The 25480-nt window shown below is 42.1% G+C and overlaps 1 protein-coding gene across 9 annotated transcripts in view; it reads right to left on the reverse strand.

Moving 5' to 3' along the window:
* Positions 1 to 1258: 1258 nt before the first annotated feature.
* Positions 1259 to 25480, reverse strand: part of uacaa (uveal autoantigen with coiled-coil domains and ankyrin repeats a) — a 68420-nt gene continuing 44198 nt past the window's right edge. For 4 of the 9 annotated variants that reach the window (XM_042110027.1, XM_042110025.1, XM_042110024.1 and 1 more), the window contains 2 exons: positions 24401 to 24466; positions 23166 to 23948 (listed from right to left, as the gene is read on the reverse strand). In XM_042110027.1, the coding sequence (XP_041965961.1) occupies positions 23877 to 23948; positions 24401 to 24466 (138 nt within the window). In that variant the 3' untranslated portion in view covers positions 23166 to 23876. Of the gene's footprint in view, positions 1282 to 10197; positions 10204 to 11623; positions 11635 to 11918; positions 11923 to 14856; positions 14867 to 23164; positions 23949 to 24400; positions 24467 to 25480 lie in introns of those variants that run through there. The other 5 variants (XM_042110026.1, XM_042110028.1, XR_006035065.1 and 2 more) reach the window with 4 other exon arrangements.

The following is a 25480-nucleotide window of genomic DNA, read 5'->3' on the forward strand; positions in this document are numbered from 1 at the left end:
AAGTGTTAAACATTTTTATATGCAAACAGCCATAACAAACATGGGATCATAGATGCAGAGAGGAAGTGACATCATTTCTACTGTTAGGCGGTCACGTGTGATGTCTGTCTGCATTGTTTACAGGGGCATATATGCCAGATTGAAATTTGTTGTGATTTAAGTAATATCTTATCTATGGCTTTTTGATATCAGAGACACAGTCATGTTGTTAGGTCACCCTCATTTAACATCAGTAGAGGTCTCAATGGATTTATTTTTTCTTTAATTTAATTTGCGATTAACAACAAATTTACAGCAACTAATTTGTTTATCAGTTTCAGGTCATGAGGCCAACAGGTCTCCAAATCCACATGCGCAATAGTCCTCCCCCTTCCTGCTGTACCCCACCCCCCCGCCATACACACACACACACCTCCATCACCACACAACCCCCTCAACCACATCCCAAACATGCACACATCAACACCCACCCCTCGGTGTAGACACACACTGTTGTAAACCACTACTAAAGCCCCATTGGAAACAGATGGCTGAAATTCGCTTCCAGCCACCCCCCTTCAAAAGACACACACACACACACACACACACACACACACACACACACACACACACGCACACACACACACACAGATACACACACACACACATGTACGTACCCTGCAGCCCCCACTAACAGAGAGTGATCTTCTCGATTGGAAGGAATTTTTGGTAAGGATTACCAAATGTGGCCATCTCGGAGCAAAACAAATGGAGGCAGATGTAGTTTTCCATTTTTACAGGCTGTTTATGCCTCTCCCATTCCTCTCTCCAGACACGGTGCTGTGTGATCACTTTCATGTTTTTAATGGAGACGGGAGAGAGCAGCCCCTTCTTGTGGGCCAACACATTTTCCAATACTAATGATCAACAGACACACACAGAGAGAGAGAGAGAGAGAGAGAGAGAGAGACACACACACACACAGACACACACACACACACAGAGCAAGACACATATACTCACACACACACAGAGCGAGACACAGAGCGAGACACACACACACACAGACACACACACAGAGCGAGACACACACACAGAGCTCTCAGCTGGCTGTAGAGGCTGGGCATGTTGACAGAATAATGACAGCCTGGCTAACTCCTGGGTTAAGGAAACACTCATGCCCACATTAAACCCTCTAAATGCTTGCGCCCACACGAAGCCTGCTAAACGCTGGTGCCCACATGAACCCCCAATACCCCCACACACACACACACACACACGCACACAAACACACACACACTCCTCCCTACCTCCAACGAGGCCCACCAGCTGGCTCTGCTCTCCAGGAGGCGTTTACAAAGGAAGTGCTCAAACTGGGGAGATCAGAGAGAACGCTCCACTAAACCGCCGGAGACCCTCTATCCGTTTTTTCTGTTTAAGGCGAGAGATCAGAGAGTGTATGTACGTGTGTGTGTGTTGAGGAGTGAGCTGTTTGAGTGTGGTTGTGTATGTGTGTGTGTTGGGGAGTGTTTGATTGCAGTTGTGTGTGTCAGGAATCAGAGTGTGCATGTGTGTGTGTGTTGGGTGGTGGTGGTGGTGGTGGGGGGGGTCGGGTGGAGTTTTTGATTGTGGTTGTGTGTGTCAGGAATCTGTGTGTGTGTGTGTGTGGGTGTGCTTGAGACTTGTGAAAAGCTGTCACTTTCAACAGAACAAAAGCACCTGCAGTGTGTAGACCAGGTCTCCCGCCGGTCGCACATCATGCAGGGCCTAAAGACCTCTGACCTGAGCCCCAATCTGGCAGACAGAAACCTGACAAGCCTGATGACCACCAGATACCCAGAAGCTGGAATAGGCAGCGGGGGCTCTGCTATCTGCCTGACACTGACACTCATTACCTGACTATGACGCTCGCTATGACTATAAGAGTTGATGAAGTGTTGAGCTTGGTTCACTCATTACCTGACTATGACTATAAGTGTTGATGCAGCGAGCTCGGATCACTCATTACCTGACTATGACGCTCGCTATGACTATAAGAGTTGATGAAGTGTTGAGCTTGGTTCACTCATTACCTGACTATGACTACAAGTGTTGATGCAGCGAGCTCGGTTCACTCATTACCTGACTATGATGCTCGTTATGACTATAAGCGTTGATGCAGCGAGCTCAGATCACTCATTACCTGACTATGACGCTCGTTATGACTATAAGTGTTGATGAAGCAAGCTCGGATCACTCATTACCTGACTATGACGCTCGTTATGACTATAAGCGTTGATGCAGCGAGCTCAGATCACTCATTACCTGACTATGATGCTCGTTATGACTATAAGCGTTGATGAAGCAAGCTCGGTTCACTCATTACCTGCTATGTTGATGAAGCGAGTTCGGTTCACTCATTACCTGACTATGTTGATGAAGCGAGTTCGGTTCACTCATTACCTGACTATGTTGATGAAGCGAGCTCGGTTTACTCATTACCTGACTAAAAACGTTTTCACTGGACCGAGTGGTTGAATAGTTTTAAGTGAATGGCTGAATTAATTTTGCACAGAAAGACACTCCTGGGCCCAGTTGTTGAAAAGAAATCTGATCAGATTTCAGTTATCTGAATGCATCTTGAAAATGGGTTGTTCAAAGGGAAAAAAGGATCCTGAAATCGGATTGGATCATGTAATCTAATCTTGATCTGGATAAAACCTTCACTTTGTGTTGTTCAAAACTTTTGAGTTGGCTGGGATAAATTTGATCCAAAAAATTAGGATTACTCTGATCCCAACACAAGGGCGGATTTCAGGCACAAAATGTTACAGTAATAGGAAACAAAGTATGATTGTTTGTATTTATTTATTTGTCGTGGATAAGAGTGTTTTATTGTGGTGTTTTTACGGTCTCTTTAGATAACACAATCAAAGCTACCTCAGGCCACCTATTCTAATTGTTGTTCCTTACATAGCCACTGGGCTAGATTGTGACATAGTTCCTAGTATCTGGATCAGGATGATCCAATCTTCAATTGCTTTGAAAAACAGGCATAAAAGAAACATGGGTTACCTGATCCTGGATTGTAAAACATGGGATTTCCAAATCATTCTGATCCAGATTAAATTTTGGCCCTGATGTACGTGTTTACTGGAGATCCAAGCCGTTACTTCGCTCTTTGATTGGCAGCCTGATGGCATGAGCAGAAACACACACCAGCCAACCCCCCCCCCCCACCCCCAGACCCCCAGGGACGCACAGCGATTGTTTCTCAGTATGGCGAGGCTAGGCGAGGTTTCGAGTGACAGGGAGAACAGCGCTCAAGACCACGGGGGAGCCTCCTCCGCTAACAAGCAGCAGATGCTCACACAGACGTGATTGTATATTTTGTCACAGTATATGGCAATATACCGCAGTCGTGGCCCCGGGGGTCCCTGAAGCGCTTTCATGTTCGCTTGTGTTAGATTCGAGCAAAGTGGTTACAGATGTAAGCTGTGTTTTGAAGCCCTAACCGTCCGCGGTGAAATATCTGACAGCCAAGTGGGCTTGGTCTCATCCACGCTAAAGGAGAGCAGCGTGTTGCTGGCTGCACACGACAATTAACTGTCACTTCAATCAGAGTACGGAGACAGCATCTCGGCAAAAGATTCCAACTTTCACGAGTGAGGTCATCTTGGGGAGAGCTAATGCGATCTACGTAACGACAGCAGCAGGCCAAACACACACACACACACACACACACACACACACATACTGGAACTTGGACAGTGTCCTGATGTGATTCCCATGTCACACACACATACACGTCTGAGTGATGACAGACCAGGCCAGGGACAGCCATGCGGTACTGTCCTTGCTCCTCAAACCAAAGCACTCTCACTGGTAAGGGCACAATGTCGCCCCCTAGTGGGTTCACAGACAGCAGACCTGCAATTCCCTCCTGGCACAGTCTCACAATTACACAGAAGAGACAGAGAGAGAGAGAGAGGGAGAGGGAGAGGGAGAGAGAGAGAGAGAGAGAGAGAGAGAGGGAGAGGGAGAGATCGCTCACCCCAGGTCCTCATCACAGGCAATCACAATGGAGGAAATGGGCAGCACAACTCCATGACCTCACCAGGGCCCAACAGCCCATAATAGTTATGACCTCACCAGGTCCCAAACAGCCCATAATAGTCATGGCTGGGAGTTGAAGGAGCGGAGTGAGAGGTGATCTTGAAGATATCGGAGTCGGCCGAGATTGAAGGCGACAGCCGTGAAGCACCCCATTAAGGTGCGGTCATCAGCATTAGTCCCATGCAGGGCATGGGAAAGGGGTCATCAAACCCCAACTCCTGCATTAGGGCACTTAAATACCTCTTAGAGACCCATAACCCCACGCAGTCTCTGATGCTCTACAAACCAGGCCTTAACTTGATAAATTTTGTAGTTTTAAGTAAGGGATAATGTATAGAACGCCGGTCATTATGGGGAAAATAAGTCCCGACAGGGCAAACCGGACCCCGACGCGCCAGCGGAGGGGTCTTGTTTCGCCCTGAAGGGACTTATTTTCCCATGGCTGTGTAGTCTGTGCCATAACATTCCTGCAGGCTGCCCGTTTTGGCTGTCATACTTTTAAATGGCTTCGCAAGAAGTAGGCCTACATAGACCATAACTTGTACTACTGTCATCTTTAAGAACTTTTCCCAATATTTCCCATAGCCTATATCGCTTTTCCTGAAGGGGTGTCTTTATTATTTTAACTCGCGTCTTCAGCTTCTTTACTGTTGACTTTACTGTATTGATGCTTTATTGTATTGATGCTAGCATTCTCGTGATATTTTAAGTAGGCCTATTTGTAGAAAATATATATTTAATTAATTTTAACTGACCCGCCCGCAAATGATCCGAATATCATTAAAATATTTTGTTTATGACTCATAACCGCGGGTGACCGCGGTCATCCGCGGGCGACCGCTTCATTTCGGGCAGACCGCGCAACACTGGTGAGTGTGTGTAACTACAGTATCTCTAAGCATGATGTGGATGGTGTGTGAGTGAGTGTGCGTGTGTGTGTGTGTGTGTGTGAGCCCTCAACATGGTGTGAGTGTGTGTAACTATGTCTAAGCATGATGTGGATGGCGTGAGTGTGTGTGTGAGCCCTCAACTTGGTGTGAGTGTGTGCAACTATCTCTAAGCATGATATGGATGGTGTGAGTGTGTGTGATTGCTCAGTCTTAAACGCAGGTCCTCATCATGGCATTTTCTTAATAGCCTGTGACTGATGACTTTTCCGTATCGTTCTGGAGGAGCCGAGTGGCTCAGAGTCACTGGAGGGAAACATGGAGTGCTGAGGTGCACAGCACACAAACCACAAGCTCAGACCGCACAGCCAAATGCCAGAGAGAGAGAGAGAGAGAGAGAGAGATGGGTGAGAAAGAGAGAGAGGGGAGAGAGAGAGAGAGAGGGAAAGAGAGAGAAATGGACACCATGTGTCCAGGCCGTGTGAAGCCTCTAGTGGTGCTGAAGTCTGAGAAAGCGCTGAGCCCTGTTCTGGAAGCTCTAAAAACGCAGCCCCCTGTCTGTAGTCACGCTGTCGGATGGAATTATTCAGCCTAAGAGTCCTCTAAAGAGAAAAGAGGGGGGGAAGGGAAAACGAGTTAGTGTGTAAGCCTGTGTGTGTAAGAATGTGCTTGTAAGCTTCTGTGTGTGTGTGTACAGTATGTGTGTGCGAGTACATGTGGCGTTTTACATCAGAGGCCAGCAGTTAAAAAGTGGATTGTGATGGAAAGGGGCGGGACCAAAACACACTGTGAGGTCAGCCACCAATGAGCCCCTGGGGAAGGAAAGGGGAGGGGTCTTGGCTCTCTGATGGCAGGTTGTTGAGAGGCATGGCAGAGCTGTGATCTTCAGACACGCCGGAGAATAATACAAGTAAGAGAGGAAAGGAAAAAAAAGAACAGAACCAAAATGAAAAAAAGGAGTAGAAGCATCTGGTTTTTGTTAGTGCTGTGGAAATCTGATTAAAGACAAATCTCCAGACCCTGGTGAAATGCATTTGGGGTAATTACCTTGAGCAGCTTGGCCAGATCAGACCGCAGAGAACCAAACTGGAAACCAATGTTGTGGTTGTGCTCCTCTATTAAACATGAGGCCACAGTCACAATAATAGCAGCCAGGAAGTGGGTCTCTACTAAACAAATTGAGGTGGATTGGAAGGGGGTTGTAGGCTTGTGGTGGGGTTGATGGATATGAGGGAAAAGGGTGGTGGTGGGTTTGATGGGAGATGGGAATGGGGTGGGGGTTGTTTGTGGTGTTTGGCTGAGCTTCAAAGTTAATGGAGTATTAAGTTTCTTTCCTGTGTAAAACCTTGTGCCGAGGCGGTCTGAGGCCAAAAAGTGAAGCGTGGGGGGAAAAAAGACAGACATAAAACACGCCTTCTTCCAGTCAAGCAGCTCCTCTCCATATCACATGCTTAGACGGGACGTGCACCCCGCAGCCAAGAAAAGGAACGAAACCGTGGGGACCGCACCTCCTCCACTGGCTTACTGGTGTGTATGGAGCTCCCACACACAGGTGTGTAAGTGTGCATGTTTTCCTTGGTGTGCTAATAAATCTCCTCATGATGGAAAATGAAAGGTGTGGATGAGTAACGGCTGTAGAGGTGACTGCGCTCACATGCGCACCCTCCATTCTGCCCCCTCCTCTCTCTCTCTCTCTCTGTCATTCTTTCCCCTCCCCTTCTCTCTCTCTCCCTCTCCTTGCCTCCTCCCTCTGAGAGAGAGAGAGAGAAGGAAATGGATGAATTTTGGAATAGTATCTACCTCCTTCCTCCCCACCTACTGTACAGTACTTCTTCTCCTATACCATACTTTGACTAGAATTTAAAATGTAGGACTTCCTATCCTCTAGTACTAGCACTTAATGTAGTCACTCATATCCTCTAGTACTAGCACTTAATATGTAGGCACTATCCTCTAGTACTAGCACTTAATATGTAGGCACTATCCTCTAGTACTAGTACTGACAGAGGCAGTGGTGATTCCTAGCTATAGTTTCCTGTGCACTGTAGTTTAAATGCTATTGCTGTAGCTCTGTAGTTAAATGCTATTATATTGCTGTAGTGTATTATATTGCTGTAGTTTAAATGCTATTATATTGCTGTAGTTTATTATATTGCTGTAGTTTAAATGCTATTATATTGCTGTAGCTGTAGCTCTGTAGTTTAAATGCTATTATATTGCTGTAGTTTAAATGCTATATTGCTGTAGCTGTAGCTCTGTAGTTTAAATGCTATTGCTGTAGTTTAAATGCTATTATATTGCTGTAGCTGTAGCTAGGTATAGTTTAAATGCTATTATATTGCTGTAGCTCTGTAGTTTAAATGCTATTATATTGCTGTAGCTCTGTAGTTTAAATGCTATAAATGCTATTACATTGCTATAGCTCTGTAGTTTAAATGTTCAATTGTTGTAAGTCGCTTTGGATAAGCATGTCTGCCAAATGATAAATATAATGTAATAATTGTTGATATTACTGTGTAGTTTCCAGATAGAAGTCCAGATTTGGGGAGTTGATAGCACCCACCCATATTGGTACAAAGGCAATTTCCCCTTTTCCTGGAGTACAGCACATTGGGTAACACTCCATAATAAGGTGCCATAGTAAATAGCAAACTAGTAATTACCTAACCCTTTGTTAATATTTGTTAATTGTTACTAAAATATCTATTTGGCACAAGTTAATAGTTTTTTCATCATTAATTAAATATTAGTTGTTTGCATAAAATCTGTATGTTAATGTTTTAACAAATCTATTAACTAATATTGTACGAATATTTGTTAATAGTTAACTAAATGTATTTTTGGCACTAATTAACAGTTATTTCTTACATCATTTAAATGTTAAATGTTTATTTACAAACTATATGTTAATAGAAAAGTTAATGACATATTATTATTTAACTAATTGTTATTAAACTGCTTCTGCCTATCCCAATATGAACCACTCCCCATAGGACCCTTACAATATAGCTATCAGCGTGGGGCCCCTTATAATAAAGTTGGTTAACCTTAATTCATATATTAGTAATATATAACTATCAGTATGGGGGACCCTTATAATTAAGTTGGTTAAGCTTAATTAATATATTAGTAGTATATAGCCTATCAGCGAGGGGCCCCTTATAATAAAGTGGGTTAAGCTTAATTAATATATTAGTAATATATAACTATTAGTCAGACAGTGAAGGGACTGAGACCAAAACTGGCTTATCGCATTTATTCCTTTAGGAAAGGTTAAAACAAAACATGCCTTTAGGCACTGGCATACATAAAACAGCATCTGCACAAGCAAAATAAAAAGAAGTAGTTGAATGGGCTATATTACATGCATCATTCCTATACCATCACTGTCAGCTCTACTAGCAAGGGAGACATGTGATATGGAATGTTCAGGTGTACAGAACTGAGACTCACTAAACATTCACAGACGTAGACTATACGGAGGTAATGCATAAACATAATGCTAAACTAAATGTACATTAATTTCCAGCTAGACTGAATTGCACTTTCCATGCAAACTAAACTAAACTACACTGAATGCATGGAAAGTATATATATACAGTCTATGGCTGCTGGAAACAAGAAATGCGGCCACCATCTTGGACCGGTCATACATACAGTCGGCAACTAGTCATAATCGTGGTTACCGCCCCCAGTTGCCGTGGTTACCATGGCTGAAAAATCCCCAAGGGGGAAAATATTCGTTTCGATTGCATGTAATCTAATGGAGGTGCACCGGCTTGAGTACAGAAAGCACCTATAAAAATATTAAATCTTTATGCAAACATCAAACGGCACAAACACGTTTCAACTGAGAGTTATCTGTGTGTCAAGGAGGTTAAGGGTAACATTAAGTTCCCTCATTTGGCTAATTCAAGTTAAACGGCCAGAACTGTAGAACTGTAGAACATTGTAGAACTGCTTTCAATGGCTGGACTATGTAGTCTGGTTTAGCAAGCTAACCCTTTTGCCGTAACATCACATACTCATAAGTTGCATCTGAATTTATTCTCACATGAATGCACATTCCCTACAATGGCCGTGGGAATAGTTTTAACAAGTTATGTGTACCAGTTGGTTATGTTAAACTGACGATATAAAGTTAGCCACCTAATATGATGCTACCATTGAATCAGGGCTCTCAAGTTTTGAAGTTTGCAAGTGCACAGTGCCACGACCCCCCCCGATCGAAGTACATGAAAGTCCTACGTCCAAAGATTAACAATCTTTGCTACGTCTGCTTGAACTACTCGTGGCGCCACGCCCCCTCCCCCCGATCAACAGACCCACCTCCCCATGTCCCATCGACCCAGCTTTATGAGAGAGCACAAATTCCATTATTACAAGCACACCCTTGAACAGTGGTGGTTCTGTCCGTGTGTGTGTGCCATTTTCACAGTCATAAGGCCATCCTTAAAAATATTCTTGTTTGCAGTAACAGCCAAACCATTTTTAAAAAAAATGGGTCGGTAGGTAGGTGAAAGTTTTTTATTTTCAAGATTCAAAGTAAAAAAAAAAAATACAATTTTGGTCATGGTGATTACGTAGGTATGAATTTAAACAAATGTGCATATTGTGATGTAACTGACTGGGTCCTCAACCCGTGCCTTCAGGCGCATCACTGCAAACCTCAATCTGATGCAGGTTATGTAGACCAGCCTTTCTCAAACTTCTTTGACCTGGGGCCCAGTCATGGCAGACTTTGGGGTCATAGGGCTCATCTACACGTACCCAACCCCACTCCCTCCCAATCAATTTGTCATTATCATTATCACAATCATTATTATGCCTATTGTTATACATGCACTTTCACTTAAATGTTTTGTGACATGCACATCAGAGGACTGCTTTACTAATGTAAGATATAATTAGTTTCATTGCTTTTGCATGGTTGCATGATGCTTGCATAAGAACAGAAATACTTCTCAAAACAGCAACAATTATATGGGTGCTATTGTTTTGGGATGTTTCCCTCATGCAAGCATCTTACATTGGTAGGAAATGGAGAAAAAAAATACATGTTTTTTACTGTAATGAAGTTTAATTTGAATGCCTGAATGTAAGGATTCAGGAAACACAATACCAGCTTTTTGGCGAGCAGATAGGCGTAAATCACTGATCTGTTGATCTTTAACAGATAAAAAGAAGGCTACAATAGCTTTTGGCCACGTTATATTCAAATTTGACTATACAATACTCAGTGCTATACAGTGTATTATACAGTCTCTGCTCTGTTTCTATGGAAGTTCCAAAAATCAACGTTGTTCTATTAAGTGTCGTTATACAATTAAATAGCATTCAACAGGTTGAAGCGGAGCTTTGACACCAACGTTACCACCACTTTATTGCATGGCTCCATGTTTAATGACATCGATAGCAGAAACGTTTGTTTTCTTTTTTTGTCGGTCCGCGGTATCTTGATCAACTGTGCAGCAAATTATCAGACGAAGCACCGGGCCTAATTTCACTCCACGACTCCGCGGACCAGCAGTCTCCACGTTGCGGACCCACATCAAAACTAAACTATTTCCTGATTGGTTGAGAAATCCTATTTTATGATTGGCCGATAGGTTAGTAACTGAACAGCAGCTCTCTGACCTGAATGAGTGCACAAACAGTAACGTTGTGTGACACGTTTGTAAAATATAGCCCTTAGAAATTTCTGTGCGGCAAGTTAATAATTTCTGAGTGAGAAATGCCATGTGTGGCGTGTGAGCGTGTGAAGTCATTGAAATGCGTGTGTCTCACGCTCAATGCGTGAGACTTGAGAGGTCTGCATTGAATAGCTTCCAGAGAAATTTGTCGTCAACATTGGGCAATCGAGGGTGAATTACGTTGTTAGCAAACACAATTTCTTCAAATTATTGTGTCCAGAAACAAGCAGAACTCCACCTGTATGTAAAACGAATGTATAAAGTCTAACTGTTGGCGAGTTTGCCCATTGACTTCCATTGTGTGATGTTAGCATGCTTTCCCCTCGTGGGGGGCGGTAACCTTTCCGAACGTCTTAGGGGCCGTTTACACGACACCGCCAGGTGGATTTTCTCTTACCGCTTTCACACCTTTAACGACCCCGGCAAGAAAAAACCTCACGTGTACACACAGAGGTGTAACCGGCAAAATGTGCTGTAGTGCATATGCCAGACCAGTCGATGGCGCCGCTGTGCAGAAGCTTCACGATAATTTCACGTAGAAGAAAACATTGTTGAAACAGATTGTTAAGCCAGAGAATGTCTAAGTGCTCTGGTTAAGCAGTCGCATGAAATAAGGAGACTACAGACAATTCGGTTTTCAATTCAACTGTTAAACTAATAAAGTTAATTTTCAAGGTATGTGACTGCTATGTGAAATTTCAAATGCTTTGCCTACGCATTGCATTAGGTCTGAGCACCACTGGAGAAAACACTAACATGCAGTAAGCTAATGTTTAACTAAGTTAAGCTAACGTGTGCTTCTAACTCCACTAAAAGCTGATAGGCTACATTGTGCACATAAATCATGACAGGGGAAAGAAAAACATTTTAATATGATAAATAAATGGTTTGGTTTGGTTTGACAAGCAACATGTCAGGTCGAGTGCCTTGGCTGAGTTGAGAGGTGGGGCTATGTCGTCATGAAGTTGCCGGCTTCGTACCTACAGGCGTCTACATGGCGAAAGTTAGCCGGCGGTTTCAAAAGTTCCCACTTCGGAAGCCGGTTTCAAAAGCTATCGGTTTCAGTCTCCTAAACTGCCGGCGTCGTGTACATGCAAGGCGTAACCGTTAACAAAACCTCACCGTTTCACAAAAACCGGCGTCGTGTGCACGGCCCCTTAACCGACTGTATGTCGGTCATACTCCTCGTTGCGTTGCAGCAGAAGACACAAGACGCCAGAACTGTGCAGCATGTTCCTGCTCAAATCGGCGGACCATCGCAAACAGGGCTCCTGGGATTTACTTTTCACAAGTAAGATTTACCATGATCGTACTATTGGTTGTATTTTGTGAATAGAATATTACCAGAGAGCTGAGAAGGAGCAAGGATCTTTGATATTACTGTATGAAAATCGTAGCCATCTAGCTAGGCTATAAGTCATATTCCATAACACTGACTTAGATTACAACTGACACAAGTAGGCTATTGTAGAAATAAATCATACTAGATTTAGCCGGCGAACTTTACACACAAATTCCTTTTCATTAATTTATTTATTTTATATCTACGCAGAACAGTGGCGGTTCTAGGATTTTTCTGAGACAGGGGCCATAAAGGAGCCACATCATACACTGAGGGGCCAAGAACTGGTCAACATCCATATGTAATAGAGGTCGTCTCTCCCCTCCCTCGATCACTCTGCGTTGTGTTTAAAGGATGGACGCCACAACCGGCCTTGATTTTACTGTTTATTGCTCTCTCTCTGGAATTTATGACAAAACAAACACAAATCAGGCAGGGAGCGAGCCAGTCGCGTCACAGCTCCTCTGCCTCAGGACAGTAGCAAAAGAGAGCGGCAAAACCACGAGACACGCAGTTGCGTGAATCGCCATAAAAGTACGTGTGAAAAGACAATAACAAAAGTACATAAAACAAACATGGCATACCTGGAATATATGACAAAACAAACACAAATCAGGCAGGGAGCGAGCCAGTCGCGTCACAGCTCCTGCCAATCAAACAGGTAACCCACGTTTAAATACATTCAGTCAATTCACCAGTATGAAGGTCTGTAAGCTAACTAGTTAACGCCGCTACACCTGCAGCCACGTTAGCAGACTGTGGCATGTAAAACTGAGGTAATATGCATTGTGTAACGAGCTAACATAAAAGCAGTGATTAAACAAACGTAACTCGTATATAAGGTGTGCAACACCAGAAAACAGTTTTTTGTGAAAAATGCACAATACAAGTACAGTACAGGACAGTAGCAAAAGAGGCAGAGGAGGGGGCTGAACACTTAAGGGCATCCTATTCGGCAGAAATGTGCATGCGCAAGGCTTCACGACACCAATCTTGCTCCAGCGGCGAGTTCACAACACATGTTTGGCATGATGTCTTCACAACACACCATATGATTGGCTCAATGTATTCACATCACACCACATGATTGGCTCAATGTATTCACATGTTGACGTTTTGCCGAGGAAGGGGTGGGATATGTGTAATGTGCGTTACAAACTAGCCCCATGCATTTCTATGGAGGATTTTTTGAGTGCTGTGTCTCCTCATTAGAAAGTCTCTGGTATACCCACTTAAAAAGCATTACCATCTCAGTATACCCAAGGATAGGTATTAATATTTGGGGTTGATCACAGTATACCCACTACAGCTAACTAGACTACACCACAGCAGTAAGGTGCATACCTTTCACCAGTCTTACCTTGTTCAAATACTTGAATGCTAAATGCTAAAAAACAAAAAAGCCAATACAATTCTTAACAATTTTCCCATTTATTTATAATGTGCATTGAAAACACAATATAAAACTAAAATATGATAGACACTTCAGTGGAAATACATTGATATTTTAAACAGAAATCATACATCATCATACACACATTTTTCGTTCAATAAAACTCTTTCCCCTTTTGTTGATAAGAGAAACCACTTTCACTGCCAGTTTGCGTACATTAAAACAAACACACACACACGATAGTTTTTGTGTTATTCTTGGTCCTTTTTTCTGGCTGATAACTAACGGTAACGTTAGTTTCTATTCGACTGGGCTGATGAGCTTGCCTTGACTAGAAGCTAGCCGTCCCTCTTCCATCTGACGCTGCACATCCTCTGTCTGGACTCGTCTGGACGGAAAGATTGCTCAGGGCAATGGGCCTACTCTGCGAGAGATCTACAGCAGCCACGACCACCGAGCTGCGGCTGACCTGCGAGCTGCCATTACGTTAACATTAACGTATAGCCTCTGACGCTGGGTGCCTGCCAGTGTTGCGCGGGTTTGGTGACAAGCGGCCCGCGGTCGCCCGATATTTTAATCAACCCGACCGCAACTCGGACCGCGAATATTAATTAGGACAAAATTATACCCGACCCGCGATCCAACCCGCTTTTTTACAAAATGTGTGCTTTTGGTTATAGCCTACCATGCAGTGTGACAGTAGGTCATTTCTGTAAAACAAACTAATTTGTTTGCGAAACTTTATGCAGTAGAACTACACGCAGTAGGCATGCAGGACATAATGTTTGCCTGGGCCATGGACATACATTTTTCTTTCGAAAACAGAAATGGTGAGGCAAGGTAGGCAAGAGAGATACATTGCTGGTCAAAACGTTAGCGTAAGAACTGGTTTATAATTCTGAATGAAGCACAAAGCTTTACTAAAGCACATCCACTGTTTAAAGTCACAAACACAACGAACTAAGGTAACTTTTATGCATGCGCGAACCTATACATCTACCGGTAGATATGGCTGTGTAGTCTGTGCCATAACATTCCTGCAGGCTGCCCGTTTTGGCGGTCATACTTTTAAATGGCTTCGCAAGAAGTAGGCCTACATAGACCATAACTTGTACTACTGTCATCTTTAAGAACTTTTCCCAATATTTCCCATAGCCTATATCGCTTTTCCTGAAGGGGTGTCTTTATTATTTTAACTCGCGTCTTCAGCTTCTTTACTGTTGACTTTACTGTATTGATGCTTTATTGTATTGATGCTAGCATTCTCGTGATATTTTAAGTAGGCCTATTTGTAGAAAATATATATTTAATTAATTTTAACTGACCCGCCCGCAAATGATCCGAATATCATTAAAATATTTTGTTTATGACTCATAACCGCGGGTGACCGCGGTCATCCGCGGGCGACCGCTTCATTTCGGGCAGACCGCGCAACACTGGTGCCTGCAGTCTGGATTGAGTGCTGACGTGGGGAGCTCTGATGGCGACGTCGGGAGAAGCAACAAACGTCTTGCTAAAGCCACCGAGCTGCTGATCAGCAGGAAGATCGCCCATCATGACTTCAGACTGTTGTTCTTCCGGTGCTCTGCTCTCCAGACTGCCAGTAGTGCTAAATCTGAGTTGGTCAGTGAAAGATCTTTGTTGGTCTTGCATTGGCAGTTTCACGCGGGTCATCATTGCCCTTGGACTTTTTCAGCCGGTTGGAAATTGGACTAATTTTAACATGATTATTATGTTATTTATTTATTTTCAATTTTCTGTGTTGTCTGTCTTGTATGTCTGTGTTGTAGGCTATGTCTTGTATGTCTGTTGTCTTGTGTCACGGGAACGCTGGCGACTACGCCGCTCCGTCCGGCATCTTTTGTGTTTGTTATTTAAAAAAAAATGTTTTTGTCATCTGGTGTCAACGCTGGCGACTACGCCGCTCCGTCTGGCATTTTTTGTCTTATTGTCTTTTGTTTTTTGTCAATGTATTGTATGTAGAGCGCTTTGGGTTGCACTTTGTGGATGTTAAATGCGCTATAAATAAAACTGACTTGACTTGACACACACACACACACACACACACACACACACACACACACACAGCATGTGAGCAACAACTACATCATATTTACACAATTTTTTCAACAACTTATTTGGAATGGTCTTTGAAGCCACCTTCTTGCTTCCAGTTAGAAAAGCCTGATTCTGATTTTAAGACTGACGATGGGTCATTTGAAAGCGAAAATTATGGAAGGGGTAGCAAAACACTAAAGATGGAATATTCCTACCATTTGAAGTCTTTGTATCAGAAGTCATTGAGTGGCCTCTTCCTATTTCCGTGCTGCATCTTGCGGAATACCAGTTTAGGAGAGGTTGCACAGAACCATCTGCTCTAGAATGGGAAATGTCTGGAGAGAAAATGAAAGTTTGAGTAACTTAATTGTTATTAACTTTCATAACCCACTGTCAACCTGGCGTTTCTAAAATGAATGACAAAATATGCTCACTGTAGTGGCAATAGGAAATAGCATCATACCATTAGGAGCAGCTATGCTTGGTGACTGGTGGTTCTGAAGACTGTGGGTTGAAGTCAGCTCCTGCGCCATCCCAGTCTGTGGGTGTAGGTTTCACAAAATCCATGCTTGTATTCAGCATGTCGTCTGGCAACTGTAAAACCAGTTATTATTTTTTTAAATCGTATAAAGCTTGAGTGAATAGAGTAGAACTTTGCAATGATAGAACTATAGAACTATAACTTTGCAATGATAGCTCACATTAACTACAAAAACGTAGCGTTAGCTATTAGGCATGTATTCTCATGTTCATGTTAGCAGCTGCCAAACGTTTTCCTCAAGCAAAAAAAAATCGAACATTACTTACATTTGGTAAGGCGCACGCACTAGCGCATGTAATATTATTGATTTCGGACCCCAAACAAACAGGATGTCCATTTCTCTGCATTTCATCTAACACCATTTCAAACACTTCATACATTACCTTTCCATACATAAAATCTATCAGCATGCTAACAAACAATCAAACCTCAACTCAAGTAACCTAACGTTAAGTTAATGTTAACAGTTCACTGCAAGCTTGCTGCTGCTTCGTAATTTAATTGACAAACTTAACATATTGTGACAGCAACAAATAAACGTCCCTTTCACATAATGATGATAACCAACATAGAGATTTGTGACTCACCAAGAAACTTCTGTGGAGGATGAAACGCTGCCATCGGTTCTTCACGTTAGAATTCTAGCTGATACTTTCGTTAGCCAAATGTATCGGTTGTTCACGTTAGCTGATACTTCCGTGAGCCAAATGTATCGTTTCTTCACATTAGCAGAGAAATGTCTGGTTAGCCAGTTTTACAGTTCACTGTGTGCTTTAGCTTTCAAGCTTCATGGGTGCATTACTGCCACCGGTTGTTTGGGAATGGAATTGCATCTCTGATCGTCGGTCTTAACAAGTTTGACACTTATTGATGATTGACGGTACAGGGGCCAGTCAGGGGCCAATGAGATTTCAGATGGGGCCCGGGCCCCTGTGGCCCCGCCCCTGCCCCAGAACAACTGCCTTGCTCAAGGAGACTGTGAATGAACTGAACGGTCTCACACCCCTGGAACTGAGGAAGGTGCAGCTCTTCATTGCAGTACTGCAGGGCATCTGCTACACTGTGACTGAATATTTGATTTATGAGCTCCACCTTCATCACCTGCATTCGCCACTCTGTGTCCCATTTTCCCATCGTCTGGTTGACTCAGTCCTCTTTTATGGAGTTTACCCAGTTTCACTATGTACTGCCATCTTATTTGCCCACCTGCTGTCTGAAGCACTTTTGTTCTCAGCCAAAGTGTACCCAAGCAATTTTAGCAAGGTGGGAACATAAAAAATTACATGCACCAGTTGTCGAAATCATAGAACCAACTGCATGACAGTAACCTCTGTCTCACTGAGCCTGTGAAGACACTCCCTGATTCTTTACTGATTGCAATGAACGGGGCTGATCTTAGCAGTTTCCAAAATGTTTCTTAATTCCTCTTTATTTAATCTCTTTATTGGGGCTGGAACCTTTCTGTGAACTGTAAATAACAGATGCTGTTGATGAACCCATTGACACTGTACAAGTGACAAGTCACCTTTTTGTCTTGAATTGATGAACTGTTACACTTACTGCCAAACCAATGTATTTTTTATAAGGATCAGAAACAAACCTACAAACTTGCACTTTACAATATTTATGGAACTTGTCTAACAAATGCTGTTGATATTGAACCCAGTTACTCTATTTCCTTTATATGCCACACCAACATCTGTTCATCAAACTTTTTGATGGCACTGAACTGAAAATGTTAATGGATTGATTTTTTTCTGTCAATTTAACTCATTAAAACTTGTATCAAACCAGTTTTTGTCTATGCTGTCAAACATGGATTAGTTACGTTCCCAGTTTTTATATTGGATGTCATCACTTTGTAATATATCATATATCAGAATATTCTATTACTGTTAAGCCCACTATGAATATTAAAATACACACAACCATGTTTCCTGTATCATACAGCTTTTCTACTGGGAGGTTTACAACTTATTCTGAGTCAATTTACCCAATTTGTCACTAAACCACATAGGCCTACTTGGAATACAGATGTCTGAATGGCACTGATCTCACTTAAATGTTTATGGAACCTTTCTGTGAACTGTGGATAATGCTGTTGATGGAACTTTTCTGTCAACTGTGAACTATATTTAACTCATTAAACTTGTATCAAACTAGTTTTGTCTATGCTGTCAAACATGGATTATGTTCCCAGTTTTGATATCGGACGTCAGGTCACTTTATCATATATCAGAATATTCTATTACTGTTAAACCCACTATGAATATTAAAATACGCCGAACCATGTGGCCTGTATCATAGCTAGATGTATGACCTTTGCAGCAAAAAAAAACGTGTGAAAATCTGTTCGGTATTCAGTGAGGTATGATTAATTAAATGCGCTGACAGCTCATTGCACCAGCCAAACCGATTACACTGAGTGGAGTGGATGACCGATCCAAGATGGCGGCCTCACGTCTCGTCAGCGCTAGTAGGCAGTAGCAGCTTAATTAGGCCTACGGCGAAAATCACATACAAACACTAAACTACATTTCTAACTCTGTTACACCCACCTCCCCTGAATTTCACCAAATTCGAGCAGCAATCAAATAGTACTTCCAAAGGCGTACACTACTTTCAATCACTAGACAGAGGGTCACCAATTACAGGACAGCCAACCACAAAGGTATACAATAAGGATGAAGTGGAAGAAGAGGTGCGCAAACTCTCATGACTTTACTCAAGTACATTTAAGAGGCAAATATTGTACTCTTTACTCCACTACATTTCTATCCATAACCGTGAGTACCCGTTACTTTTTCTAAAAAAAAAGGAAAAAAGAAAAATCTCGGAAACCCTCAATTTGTTGTTTCCCTCTCAAACGTGATTGGATTGTGCAGGCGCTACTGATTGGGACAGCCTATCAGCAATCACCTTCAGCTTTCCGCCAAAGTCAACTCCATGGATGAAGACGCAGCAGGTCCATCCCGAGAATGTGCCAACCTGTGGCCCACCTCGCCAGACTATTTAAATTTTCTGAACAAGTTAATGATAGTTTTCGCTTCAAGTGTTTCAGTTACAAAATAGTATTTTGTATTTGAAATACTGTACGTATTTTAAATACATGTATTGAAATACTGCCCATCCCTGGCAACATGGTAAAAAGATGAAAATGACTTGATTTTACTTTCAATTCCTTTTACATTCTCCAAGGTATTAACATTACAATTTTTCATAACTCCATGTAGGACGATTATGTACATAAATGTAAGCACTGTGGCTGTAGTAATGCAATATTTAAAAAATGTAGGCTACTCCTGTACTCTTGATACTCAAGTACTTTTAAAAACAAGTACTTCAGTACTTTTACTTAAGTAGACATCTGACTGTTGTACTGTACTTTTACTTGAGTAAAATTTAGCAAAGGGTATCTGTACTTTTACTCAAGTAATGAAGCTGTGTACTCTGTCCGCCTCTGATTATACTCGGTCTGTGTATATTACTATATTACTAATATATTAATTAAGATTAACCAACTTTATTATAAGGGTCCCCATAGCTATATATTACTAATATATTAATTAAGCTTAACCAACTTTATTGTAAGGGTCCTATGATGAGTGGTTCATAATGGGATAGGCAGAAGCACAATTCAATAACAAATAGATAAATAGTAATATGTCATTAACTTTTGTATTAACATATAGTTTGTAAATAAACATTTAAATGATGTAAGAAATAACTGTTAATTAGTGCTAAAAAGACATTTAGTTAACTATTAACAAATATTAATACAATATTAGTTAATAGATTTGTTAAAACATTAATATTTAATTAATGATGAAAAAACTATTAACTTGTGCCAAATAGATATTTTAGTAACAATTAAAAAATATTAACAAAGGGTTAGGTAATTACTAGTTTGCTATTTATTATGGCACCTTATTATGGAGTGTTACCGCACATTGTAGTGACACAGTGAAAACTCTCTTCAGCTAAATTCATTTGCTACTTTCTTAAAACTTCACTCTGAAGCCCAGGAGGGTGGGTTTGGAGCCTAGCATTGACCATTGAAATTAATGGAGTGGTATTTTCTCCCTCTCCCATCTAACTTTAAAGGTGCAGTCAGCCAACCTATGCAATTTCTTTTGTCACATCTCCTCACGATCCGCCAGCTGCCCATTCTGTGAGTACACTGTAAAATAGTCTCTGAAGGCAGCCCAGAAAACTGGTTCTGAAAACTGGACACAAACAAATTGGGGGGTAGCCTGTCCCTCAAGCAAAAATGAAAAACTGTGTGTAGTTTCTCTGAAGGGAGGGGTGAGCTACCTCTCTTGTGTGTTTTGTTCAGTCCTTTATTAAAATATAATGTACGTTGCTTTGGACAAAAGCGTCTGCTATGAAATTTAAATAAAAACAAACAAATGTGACGTCATGCACAATCACTGACTGCACCTTTAACCAGCTCTGGGTGGAAGGTGAGTTATCTCTATTTCTCAGTCCAGTTTGGAATCTATTCTATTTAGGTCTGCACAATGGTCCCTCTGCTATTTCCCTCCGTCACAACTCAGGGGTAGGGTTGAAAATAGAACTGTCATTAATTTGAAATAATTACCTGGATCATCTTTACTTACAGATCACATTTTATAAAGGGCATTCTGACAGGTTTAGCAGTGGTTCTCAACCTGGGGGTCGGGAACCCACTGGGGTCGCAAGATCATTTCTGTGGGGGTCACCAGATTCAGTGGAAAAAAAGTAACATCTTAATTCTAAAAAATAACATCTTAATTCTACTTTAAATCACCACTTTACATCAATTTTTCTAACACACACACACACATACAAACAGTGTTGTTGTTCAGACTAGGCAGTCTATACAGTACTTTGGCAATACAAATATTAGTGCCTTTGTGGGCCAATAATTTCATGTCGAGATAATAGTGCTCTGTGGCTGTGTTGATAATAGTGCTCTGTGGCTGTTGTTCCATTAGCTTGGCATTGTTGCTTATGGTCAGGAATTGCTGCTATGAGTGTAAAGAGAAACCTCATGCCCATGGAGGTAGTAGAAAGTCACATTATAGACAAAAATCACATTACCAACCCAAGATTCCAATAGCTGAGTAAAACTGAAATGGTGAATGGTAAAGCTGAAAAGAATCTTACCACCTGGAACCTTCCAGATTTGTACACAAACAACCGTACACACATTATCGACCGCAGAGTGGAGTAAGAACACAAGAGCAAATTCTGCATGCTACATAATTCAACTTCATGTTAGAGTCAGGAACATAAGTCGCTATGTGAAAGCTTGACTTTGTCCTTTTGTTATTATTGTGTTTTTAAGACTTAATTTGTTTGAATATAAATGGAATGTAACTCCAATGTAATATTTTAACACTTGTAATACTGATGATTCAAATTTGTTTTTACTACAGGACCCCAGGGAGACTAGTGACCCTTCTTGGGGAAACTAACAGGGAATAATGAATAATGTTACATCACACAACCTAACCCCCTATGTTACATCACACAACCTAACCCCCTATGTTTATTTGATCACATTGTGGTCGTGAAACTGCAACTCCATCTAATTTATTTTACTGACCAACATTCAACTCATGATGAAGCCCACGATGGAGCCCATGATGAAGCCCATGATGAAGCCCACGATGGAGCCCATGATGAAGCCCACGATGGAGCCCATGATGAAGCCCATGATGGAACCCATGATGAAGCCCACGATGGAGCCCATGATGAAGCCCACGATGGAGCCCATGATGAAGCCCACGATGGAACCCACGATGAAGCCCATGATGGAGCCCATGATGAAGCCCACGATGGAGCCCATGTCATGAAATGGAGTGAGAGTATGCAGCGCTCTTTTCTACTGTTAACCTGACACAGGTGTGCACTTCTGAGTGAAAAAACTAGAACATCTGTAGCTATCCCTCTATCCCTGGCTATTTCACTGCAACCTCTGCTGAAGTCAGAAATCTGGGCATAATCCATGTTACATGCATTATACATGCATTCATTACATCTAGGCTTGACTACTGCAATGCTCTACTTTACGGCATCCCAGCAAAAACCCCTAAATAGGCTGCAGCATGCCCAAAATTCAGCTGCAAGGCTACTCACCCGGACAAGGCCCTGGGATCACATTACTCCCATCCTCCAGCAGTTGCATTGACTTCCTGTCCACTACCGCATTCATTACATCCTTCTCTTTGTTTATAAATCCCTACATAATCTGGCCCCATCCTACCTATCAGACCTCCTCCCCCCCTCCATACCTGCAATCCCGCACCCTTCGCTCTACAGATACATGTCTACTAGCAGTCCCCACATCTCGGCTTCGCTCCATGAGTGACAGGGCCTTCAGTGTGGCAAGTCCTAAACTGTGAAATGTCCTGCCGCTTGTGATGCGCCAAAGCACATGTATATCCACGTTTAAATCTCATTTAAAAACACATCTTTTTAGCTTAGCTTTACTGTCAGCCCCCTGATTTCTACTTGCACTGCCTCTTTTATTTTATTTTCCCTGTTTTTTATGTCTTTTTCTCTACATTTGGTTTTCACTTTGTGCTCAGTTTACTACTGCATGCCCTCTTAGGCTGTTTTATGTTTCCTCTGCATCTTGGCATGTTATGTACCTTGTGTCCATGTCCAACTTGTGTTTGTGTTTTTCCTATATGCTTGTTCTCTCATTGTCCCTGCCTGAATGTACTGTTCACACTGTCAGTGAATTCAACCATGGATGTGATTGCATGTTTTATGTATTTCCTTGCCTATACCTAATTGTACAGTGTCCTTGGGTACCTTGAAAGGCGCTTTTCTAAATAAACTGCCTCCCACCAGCACCAGGGGGCAGCACCAACCCAGCAACCCATCATAGAGACATGAGAGTATACACCTTCTCTTAGAGCTCATCAATCCATCCATGTCAGAATGCACTAGGTATCCCACATGTACAGTATCACCATTAGAGACAGCACTACACACACCACAGTATTTTTTATCAGACTGTACACTTCACCTCTTCTAGAATATTTTAGGTACAGTGGCAGCAGCAGTAGTGTGGTCGTGGCAAAGTCTCCTCACAACACCTCCTGAATGCAATATGTACACTATACCGACAAAAGTAGTGGGACCCAAAGGAACTTCAATGGCATCCCATTCTAAATCCATAGGCAAATGCACAAACTCAGCACAAACATCTCCACAAGAGGATGTAAAACACTCATAAGACAGGCCAACAGAAAGATAAACCAATGAAGGTCACTGCTGTCTCAGAGATGACCACAAGAGGGCAAACTCTAAACTTGTAAGTTTTACTGGAATCAGAATCACTCCCTCTAACACAGGCTTGCTGCTGCACAAAGGAGGTGTTGAGCAGTGAGCTTCCTTTGTTTACCACAAGTGTTTAGACAACCTATTATCATTGCTATTATTGTTATTAATAACATTATTATTAGTCTACTTTTTATTTTGAATTTATTTCATGTATTGTAGAGAGAAGAATGAGAAAGCAGAATAATAGTCAATTTTTCAACCTTTCAGAAAGATACTTTTAAGAAAAGTACTGTATATTGAAGTAATGTACATTGTACATGGAAGAAAAAGTCCTTCTATTTCTTTGGATCTTCACAGCAGCAGGTTAACAGTTTGAGTGATTGACACATTGACACAAACTCTCATTTGAACTCCTGACACAATGACAGCAGCCCCCTTTACACCTCTGATCCCATCTCACCCTCCCTCCTCACACACATATTTTCTGCAAGTCCTCAGATGACTTGATGCTATTGCTGTTCATAACACACTCACACACACACACACACACACAGTGCAGAGGCCACTCCATCAGTCCGTTACGGATGTAGGCGCTCAGGGAGACTCAGGGTCAATACACACACTCTCGCCTCATCACGGCTATCTGCAGCAAGGCCGCCCGAGCCTCCTCATCCATGTAGCCCTGTGGAAACCACACACACACAAAAAAGGTTATACACACACTCGTAAGCATGTATATATACCAAAATAAGCAGAAAACATATTTAGAGAAACAAAGTAGCACCTACAGACAGACAGACACACACGCACCACATACACACACAGCTGAAATATGCATTGAAATCCATTCAAATGCATCTGACCAGAAAGTCCTGCAAGCAAAAGTAAACAGCAAGAGGGAATCAGGCAGGGAAAACTATGCACATCACACGCACAGGCATGCCTGAGTTCACATACACTTACGCGCACACACACACACACACACACACACACACATCTGATTGCGAGAGAAGGGCTGTCAGAGGGAGAGTTCCACAAGCACACACATGTCCGATGGAGCAGGATGTAAAACAGTGGTGCGTGTGCGTGCGTGTGTGTGTGTGTGTGTACATATAAATGAGGGAGGAAGGGTACCTGAGCTGCTTCCAGCAGCCGAGCCCGATACATGGAGAGAACTTCTCTGTGTCTCGTCTCTGACTCCTGAGAAGAGAAGGGTGGGGGGAGGGACAGGAGAGAGAGAGAGAAAAAGGAAATGGTATGTACAAAAGAAGTACAAAAAGAAAAAGAGACAGCAGCAAAGGAAAATAAGAGGCCATGGAAGAACAAACAACAGTGAACAGAGCAATAGAAAGAGAGAGAGAGAGAGAGGCAGGGAGAGAGAGAGCATTAGATGAATGACAACCAATCTTTCTGATCACTACCTGCGACCCCGCACTGTTTCTTCATGTTTTTTTTTAATTGCTTAAACACAATTCTGAAAACGGCCTGTTTAACACAATTAACAAGGCAAAACTATATGATTATTTATTTAAAAATCCAGAAATATTGATAAAATAGGGTTAGAGGTTCATTTAGAATACACAAATATATTGAACACAATACACAAGACCATACCTGTACACTTAAGACTTTATTTATCTCAACATTGTAAAATCACTCAATACATCTATCAATTGCACTGGTAATCAAAAAAGAATATATCCTCAATAGAATATAGTGCAGTGAACATATTTTTGGAAACAAAAACACAGAAAAGAAAAGCTACACATGGACCCTGCATACATCTAGATGCAAGACTAAATATTACACTTGCTTACTACTCATAGACCCTGCATACATCTAGATGCAAGACTAAATATTACACTTGCTTACTACTCATAGACCCTGCATACATCTAGATGCATGACTAAGGCCCTGTCCACAAGGAGACGCTTTTAGGGTTAAACGCACCGGTTTTGCTTCGTCTTGGCCGATCGTCCAAACGAATCCTGTAAACGCACTGCCCGAAACCGCACTTTTTTGAAAATCAGCTGGCCTCGACTTGACACTTATAGTATTGCCTAACAATACTAGTTTTCATACATGACATTACCTATGATTACACTCAGTAGGATAAATATCACAACTGGTGCTGCGCAGCGCCAATAGCTTATGAGTTGGTGGACTGAACAGTGTTTTTCCCAGTGTTTTTTTTACTGTCAGTGACGCGAGAGA

This window comes from Alosa sapidissima, chromosome 11 (assembly GCF_018492685.1).
Source record: "Alosa sapidissima isolate fAloSap1 chromosome 11, fAloSap1.pri, whole genome shotgun sequence".
NCBI classification, from domain to species: Eukaryota; Metazoa; Chordata; class Actinopteri; order Clupeiformes; family Clupeidae; genus Alosa; species Alosa sapidissima.